An 8958-nucleotide genomic window follows, 5' to 3' on the forward strand; every position below is an offset into this window, starting at 1 on the left:
GACCTTATATCGGATCCTCTTCTATAGAGTTTTTTCACGATGGAGAGAGACTGTTTTTACGATAATGATTCAAAACTTTATAATTCAGTAATATGGCAAAAATATCAATTGAAAAATCATTTATAAAATCACAGGATGAGAACGCTTTTATAGACGAGGTAATAGCTCATTTTGCAGAACAGAAGTCTCACAAAGTTTCATTAATTTATAAAAAAAAATAAGAACTCAGTTTTCCATTTAGAATTTATATTTTATGAAGTTTTTGACTAAAATAACTTTAAAATAGGACGTGGTTGAATGCTCGAATATAATGAATTTTACGAAATAAAAGGCAGGTATCGAGCATTGAGTTTTACTTAATCTTGCCTTGCCCAAGTATACTTTCGCTCCTAGAGCATTTTCAGGGGCATTTCGTCAAAAAAGGAAGGTATTCTCGAATGTCATTAATTATCTGAAGTGGTGGAAACTTAAATTAACATATATCTAACAAATACTGAACGTACACTACACTGTAACGTACAAATAGATAAATTTATCTGTTTGTACCTCCATCTTCAAAATATAGAAGTACCAAAATTACCGGCACTCAAATTTATCTGTTTGTCCTTCGTGTAGTGTACGTTAAGTATTTGTTAGATATATGTTAATTTACCTTCCTTTTTTGACGAAATGCTCCTGAAGATGCTCTAGAAGCGAAAGTATACTTTCGAAGATTAAATAAAACTCAGTGCTCGATATCTGCCTTTTATTTCGTAAAAAATAACTTTGTTTTATTTATTTTCATTTTATTATTATAATTTTATAATAATTAATTTTCTTTTAAGCACGCTTTTTATAAAAAAAAACTTAAAATAAACACCCAAAACAAAACAAAATGTAACCCTTAGTTTATTTAAAATAAAAATCAATCTTATAATATAACAGTAATTTGTTTCTTGCTTGTTTGTATTGCCCTATATTCAATAGATACATTTACATTTTAAGATTGGTTCTAAAATGAAATTATCACGTGTTTGTAGGTCTATATTGTTTGCGTACAATAATTTCATTTTGGCAACTGATTAAACAAAATCAGTTGTTGTCCGTTGTTCTCATGTATTTTCTAATGTAAATTTTGCTTAATATGGCTGTACAACGCTGATGAGACCCAGGAAGGACGAAACATCTGATGCATACTGTTTTGATATGTGGTATTAGTAATTATTTTTAGCTAAAAAACAGCAACTCTGAGTATGAATCTATCACAGACTTAACTAGGAAACAATTTGTCTCTCTCTAAACCAGCCTGGCACGTAAAATGGTATCCGGAGTTCGTTGCTATTCTTTTGCCAATAAAATAGTTATTTAATATCATTTGCAAGTGTTAAAATAAATACGGCAATGTTCTGTAGACGGCCTCATGTTATGACGTTACAAAATCGACCTTCGGATCATTAAAGAGAAGCTAATAATAATAATAATAATATTCCTCAAGTGTAGTGTGCCTCACCATCTTGTACTATCACGAGCCGCCTCTGCTCGTAGCGTTATTAGTAGAGCATTCGGCTAGAAATTTATAGGTCTTTGGTTCAAATCCGGACCATTCCTATTCTTTTTTTATTTTTGGAAAGTGGTAAGCATTACAATTAGTTTAATATTTAACACTAACTCCTGGGGCCATTTATCCTCATAAGTTGTCACAACTTGGCCACTTTTTGTCGCTTGAATAAGTTCTACTCTTGTGTATCAAATTCATACACATAGGCTCAGGGAGAGTACCTGTTGTGTATTATGTATGATACACATAGGAGTCAAAGTTTGTACAGTCGAACCCGCTTATTTAAATAGCCTTCGTGCCAAGCAAACATATTCTTATAAGCGGGATATTCTAATAACCGATCATTGGAGTTTAGGTGAAATAATTGTACCGAATATACGTTATAATAGTACATACTATGTCAATATGTATATGCATATGGTTTTAGGTCTTTTTAGACTTGGATTTTAGAAAAGACTCCGAACAAACGATCAACTATTGGTAGTAAATAATCCTATAGAAAAATGCTGTTTCTAAATCTTTACTGCTTCTAAAAACAGCCAAGTTGGTGGCAATATGTACCTATAGAAATTTGTAGACAAATAAAATTATTTTATGACTTTGCCGGCGATCGATTGTATTTTCTGTGGGAAAGGAGCGTTTACTCATAACACAGTAATAAAGTGTTTAGTAGGTACCTGACAAACCGTAATAATATACAAAAGGGCAGGCTTTCTAAGCTCTTACCGACAAACCATTATACCAGGCAAAATTAAAATTTTTTAAAAATTGTACGTAAAAATTTATTTGTTGACCTGAAAAAATTATTCTATTAAGCGGTATTATTTAACTGAACCATATTCCAATAAACAGATACATTTATTAAAGGGTAAATGGAAACGTTTTGGGACCTCGAATTTATATTCCATAAACCGGGATATTCCTATAACCGGTACTCTAATAAGCGGGTTCGACTGTAATAAAATAAAAATAAACTGTTTAAAGTATATTTATTTCGTTGAAATCATATAATAGAAGTATAACTTCTTATGTGCTGAAGTACACACACATTCTTTTATTTTTCAGTACTAAATATACAGGGTATAAGTCGGCTGGAAAATTTGCAAAACGCATTGTTTTTTGGAGGCTTTGGTTATATTTCCTCATACCGCAAAAATATCTGAGAAAAGATGAAAAGTCACAATGCAAAATTTATTAAAAATAATAAATAATTTATATCTGAAAACTTTTCGTGGAACCACTTTCTGGTAATATCCTTAATCTCTGGCTTTTACAATCTATAAGACAAGAGACGACGAATAAATAAAGCGAAATGGACTCTACAATATGCAGTCACATTCTGCTTCATCCGTCTAGGAAAAGGTCCGAAAGATAGTTCCGAGTACTCAAACTTTGAGGAAAGATAAAAGTGAAAGACAGTTTTTGTTTCCTTTCGATTCAGAGGCGGTTCAGCATCCCCAGACAGCTGTTTCTGTCTCTAGACGTCTTCAGTGGGGCTACATGAAAAGTCATCCTAAAAGTGGATTATAAAATTATTTTTATAATTCTGCTTAAATGGGCAGTTTGGTTTCTTTTCCATTCAGAGGTGCTCATGTAGCTCCGCTGAAGACGTCTAGAGACAGAAACAGCTGTTTGGGGATGGGAACCATTTCTGACTCGAAAGGAAACAAACTGTCATTTTACGAAAAGTTTTCAGATTGAAAGTAGTGTTTATTATTTTTAATAAATTTTGCATCTGGACTTTTCATCTTTTCTTTAAGAGATGTCCCTACAGCGTCCTAAAAGTGGAATATAAAATTATTTTTCTAATTCTGCTTAAATACGCAGTTTGGGTTTCGTTTCGATTCAGAGGTGCTCATGTAGCCCCACTGAAGACGTCTAGAGACAGAAACAGCTGTCTGAATTGAAAGGAAAGATAAACTCTCTTTCACTTCGCTAAAATATATATTTACAATAAGTGTGTTGGACCAATTCCATCCAACAACTATTTTACGATGGAAGAGAAGAACTCTCGTTAGAAACCACAGAGGATACTGGACCACCAATATTACTAGAGGAGTTAGACAAGGTTGCGTGTTCTCCCCGCTTCTGTTTAATTTGTATGCAGAAAAGGTCTTCAGAGAAGCAGTAGAAGATAGAACAGAGGATATAATTGCCAATGGAATAGTAATTAATAATCTGCTATAAGACAATGACACAGTTCTGCTAGCAACGGACAGGGATGATTTGCAGGCACTCCTACATTCATTGACGGACAATAGCCAACAAATGGGTCTGAAAATAAATATATAGAAAACCCAATGGATGGTCATCAGCAAAAACAAAAATATAGCTAATAACTTGGCGGCAGATATTAGAATAAATGGAGACATGGTGCAGAGAGTACAATCATACAAGTATTTAGGCTGCTCGGTGGGTGAAAAATATGACTTATCACAGGAAATCAAATGCAGAATAGAGCAAGCGAGAACATCATTTAGGAAAATGCAAAGGATACTAACTAACAGAGAGGTAAAAATATGAAATAAGAAAACGCTTATTACGCTGCTATGTGTTCAACATTTTATTCTATGGAATGGAAGCATGGACCCCCACGGAGAAACAATGTGCAAGAGGATTGAGGCTTTTGATATGTGGGCTTACCGCAGAATATTGAGGATCATGCGACTGATCGCCAATGTTCTAACAAGTCACATAAAAAAGAAAGAAGAATATTACGAGACGAAGTCATCTATGCCATCAAAAACACAAAAGAAGGCAAAACTAGTAGACCAGATGATCGAGTTATTAAAACTCATTGATCAAGATGTTATTGATGTAATAGTTGCACTCTTTAATCTAATATGTCAGACTGCCACAATCCCCAGATAATGGTTGCAATCGACCTTTGTAGCAATTCCCAAAAAGTCAAGTTCAACAGCCTTCTTAGATAACAAGAACAATAGCTTTAATGGGTGAAATAAAACAGGAGTTTTGTCATGCAAAATTCCGCTAAACAGGGTTTAATCAGGACAGAAAGTACCGGCCCTTAGTATGTATGCAATATGAACAGAAGCATGTTGTGTTGCATACTTTATGGCGTACGAATTGGCTAAAATGACATTTCAAATTTAGGAAAACTGTCAACCAATCTATGACTACAATCACGTGACAATTTTCCGTACTTTTGAGAATTCAAAATTGTTTTTGTTGTTTATAATATACATTTTTACAATGAATTCTGAAGAATCGCAAACACACTGTAATACCATAAGCCAAAAAGAATTTTATTCACAGATTTTTCAGTGTGTGGCGTATATAACACATAAATGTAAGTATGGTTTCAAAAAAAGTTAGAATCGATTTCACTTTATTTATTTTGTATCTAATTTTACCTGAATATCGGACTGTTACGTTAAAATCTATATTTTGCTGTCTTCTAAAAATTTAGAAGTAGGTAGTTAGTTTTCTTTTAATGTATGTTTACTGAGTAGTATTTCAACATGGGTTCGATGACAATTAAATTAACCTTTTCATTTAATATCACAAAGATGGATGTCTATGCGATCTTGTTCATTTTAACATGTTACTAACTTAAGATGTCCTACGTCCTACAGGAAAGGTAAATAAAGCTATGTTATTATGTATTATAAGATTTCTCGAGATATCCGACACTTCCAAATGAAAAAGCAAAAAACACGTGTTTAATATTTTTCAGAAACCTGTCGAATGACAATAAACACTATCCTCCACTTCCATCCTCTGGGGTGGGGCGGGATAACTTTCAAATCTTAAATAGGAACCCAATTTTTCATTGCAGATTTGTATTCCTCATGAAAAAAATGTATAATTTATTTAAGACATTTTTTAGAATTGTTTAAAGATGGCGCTAATAAATAGTATTTTCGGATTATAGCGCCATCTATCAACAATTCTAAAAAATGTCTCGACTAAATGTTAGTTATTTTTCCTAAGGAATACAAATCTGCAATAAAAATGGGGACTTTATTTAAGATTTACCCTCGCCTCACCCCCAGGGGATGGAAGTGGAGAGTAGTTATAGTGGCATAGATTTTTGAAAAATATTAATCACGTGTTTTTTGGTTTTTCATTTGGAAGTGTATTTCTCGAGATATTAGACTGTTTCTATAATTTACTTAGGGTATCAAGTTAAATCGTTTTTTCCGATTATAGCCTCATCTATCCACAATTCGATAAAATTCCTCGAATAAAAGTTGCTTATTTTTACGTAAAAAATCCAAATTTGCAATAAAAATGGGGGTTCCTATTTAAGATTTTAAAGGTATCCCCCACCTCACCCTAAGGGGGTAAAGTGGAGGTCGTATTTTTTGTAAATCGATAGATTTTTGAAAAATATTGAACACATATTTTCCAGTTTTTTGATCCAATGTTTATTTCGCGAAATATTCGACCGTCTTACTACTTTTGGTACACCCTGTAGACTGTAGGTATATCCATTGGTATATCTATTACCATTCCGAAGCTATGTTATGAGCTTGGTGTATAAACAAATAAGAATTTCGAGAGTTGTAATAAGGTTTTGAAATGTATTTTTTACTATTTTAAATGTTTATTTGCAGGCCCAGTTGTTCAACAGTTGTTTTTAAAATGGAGTAATTTGACACTGAAAGAAAAATATTTACTAAAGTATATAACTTTTTTCGTAGACGACCCTGGAAAAACTAATTCCTACATTCCTATTTTGGAAGGATTTAACTATTGGAGTAATCTTCAAGACAGAGAAGGTATAGTTTATATAATTGTATGTGATTATATTTATACACTGGGGGGCAAAATTATGGAATAAATTCATTTTTTTGAGAATGGATGTGAAATAGGGGAACATTTTTTGGGAACAAATTTCGTCACAGGTCGATTATTAATATTAAATTACGATTTTTTGGCATATATGACTCTATCTATCTGGGCGTGATGATGTAATCGTTGATTTTTTAAAATGAGAATAGGGGTCCTGTGCTAGCTCATTTAAAAGGATATTAAATTATTATTCTCTATTCAGTAATATAAATATTAACATACTTATTCATACGGAGTGGCAAAAAAACTAATTTTGAATTAAATTAATTGGCACAACATGCAGTATGCCATTAATTTATTTAATTGAAAATATATTTTATTGCTAGAAAACAGAAAGAAAATGGTGATTTGACAAATAAACATTGCTTCTCGCTTATTAAATGTTCAAACTGCCACTCCCTGTCTCTTGGCAGTAATTGAAACTATGATAATAACCTTCAGCTGATAGAATGATGATTTTAGCTGATACAAACATCTAAATGGTCTGTTTTACGTGTACTTACCTACTAAAAAACGAAAAATATCCGTATAAAATTTATAATGTCCAGGATATCAATGAGGATGATCCAGATCGTCGAATGCAGTCTAGCGAAATACTGCAATATTTAAGTGATGATGAAACTTTTCCTTTATCTTCATATGGAATGGTAAATCGGCAAAACTGAAGATATTGGATCCTCCCCCAAGACTTCCAGATCTTACACCACTTGAATTTTTTCTATTTTTTTGTTCCTTGAGTTTTCAATTATTTTTCTGTTATAGGCGCTTGTGGATTCAGAGAAAATCCTTTTACCTTCACGTTCTCTTTGGAAGATGAGAAGAAGATATTCCAGCTAATAATAATTATCGATAATATCGTAACGAATATAGCACTACGATCGACTTTATGCGAGGAAATTAAAAAATCAGGATTAAATAAGATCTCGAAGGAGGAAACCATATGTGAACAAGGCGATCGATAACCACAAACTTTTATTATTAAATATGTAAATTTTTAGAATTAATACTCAAATATACTTTGATTTTGTATATTTTAACAAATTCTTTCAGTTTTCTGTCTTGAAAAATAATGAGATGGAATCATTTTTTTAATATTATAACGAGAATACAACATCTTATGATGCAAAGGTAATTAAAAACAAGTTAGGAGTTGAATAGTTTATTTTATATTATTTACAATCTTTACAAACACATTGATATTCTGCACACTTATTTTTTACAAAGTAAACACAAACCTGGCGGCCTTTTCTATCCTCAGGTGGGGTTAAAAATCAGAAATGTGTTGCAAATACGACTAAATATGAACTTTCCTAAAAAAACGCATCACTGAGTCATGTGAAATACTGAAGGTAGATGGGAGTACAATATACACATACAGGTTCATGAGAATCACGCAAATGTCAAAAAAATTTGTGAGGTGGGTGGGGTCACCGGCGACCCTACCTTGTGGTTCTAGGGATTCCCATGTTTCAATCTTTTTTTAACAACTAATTTTTCTGGCATCATCATGCAACCTCTTCCGTCCACTGCTGGACATAGGTCTCTCCCATTTTTCGCCACTCTACACGGTTCTGTGAGTTTTGTCGTTTTGTTGCTATTTCTTGGACATTTGTTTAATGTTGTCCATCCAGCGTGTTTGTGGTCTCCCACAATTGAACAATAAATGGAGTTCTTGGAATTACATTGTCAAGCTACGGAGACTAGGACAAAGAAGTGAGAAAACAAGTACAAAAAGCAAATAGATTGGCAGGATGCCTTAATAACACTATATGGCGAAACCGACATATTAACACTGAGATGAAGTCAAGAATTTATAAAGCCAGTGTAAGATCAATAATGGCATATGCATCAGAAACAAGACCCGATACAACCACAACACAAAGACTATTAGAATCGACAGAGATGAGAGTAGTGAGAAGAATTACAGGAAATACTGAGAGATCGAAAAGGAGTATTAGAAGACAATGTAACTTACAGTGTATAAACGAATGGACACTAAATATAAAAAAGAATGGAATAACCACATAAGTATCACCTATATATTACATCTATAATAGAAAGGGATAAATCACCAATCGGTAGAAGAGGTATCGGCCGACCGCGCAAAAGATGGAGTGACAACCTTCCATTGAGGTATCTATCTGCCAGTGAACAAGCAGAATTTCTTATAAAGAGAAAGAAAAAGAAGAAAAAGAAGGTACTAATTCAAAGAAAAAGTTGTTGATAGATAGAAAAGCACAAATTAAATATAGGTATAGAATATAGAAGAATATATACAGAATATCGTATAAATAAAACAGTCAAGTTTTATAAGCGTCAAGATTATAAATTACAAAAAAATGGAAGTAAAATCCTTTATAAAAGGTACCTATATAATTTATTAAAATTCCCTAAAAGGGGCTACATTACATATGCAGAACGTTTTCGATCTGATTACGGATCATCATCAGTGCTGATAGGATGCTCACATGCTAAGCTACGAAAAATTGAAAAATATTTGGGAAAAACTATTTAAAATTATACAGTCATGGAAACATTGACTAGAATTGTTATAAGTAACATGGATGTTGTAACTTGTAAATATTACATGATTAGGCCCCGAG

General features: G+C 32.7%; 1 protein-coding gene across 2 annotated transcripts; it reads left to right on the forward strand.

The window, feature by feature from the left end:
* Nucleotides 1–4667: 4667 nt before the first annotated feature.
* Nucleotides 4668–7386, forward strand: LOC114345815 (uncharacterized). Of its 2 annotated transcripts, none has more exons than XM_028296613.2 (3): nucleotides 4668–4847; nucleotides 6118–6282; nucleotides 7118–7386. In XM_028296613.2, exons 1-3 carry the CDS (start codon nucleotides 4751–4753, stop codon nucleotides 7315–7317), a joined length of 462 nt encoding a protein of 153 aa, XP_028152414.2. In that variant the 5' UTR covers nucleotides 4668–4750; the 3' UTR covers nucleotides 7318–7386. The 2 variants fall into 2 exon arrangements, with proteins under 2 accessions (XP_028152414.2, XP_028152421.2); XM_028296620.2 differs by having other exon boundaries at nucleotides 6205–6282.
* The last annotated feature ends 1572 nt before the right edge of the window (nucleotides 7387–8958 follow it).

Source organism: Diabrotica virgifera, chromosome 2 (assembly GCF_917563875.1).
Source record: "Diabrotica virgifera virgifera chromosome 2, PGI_DIABVI_V3a".
In the NCBI taxonomy this organism is placed as follows: Eukaryota; Metazoa; Arthropoda; class Insecta; order Coleoptera; family Chrysomelidae; genus Diabrotica; species Diabrotica virgifera.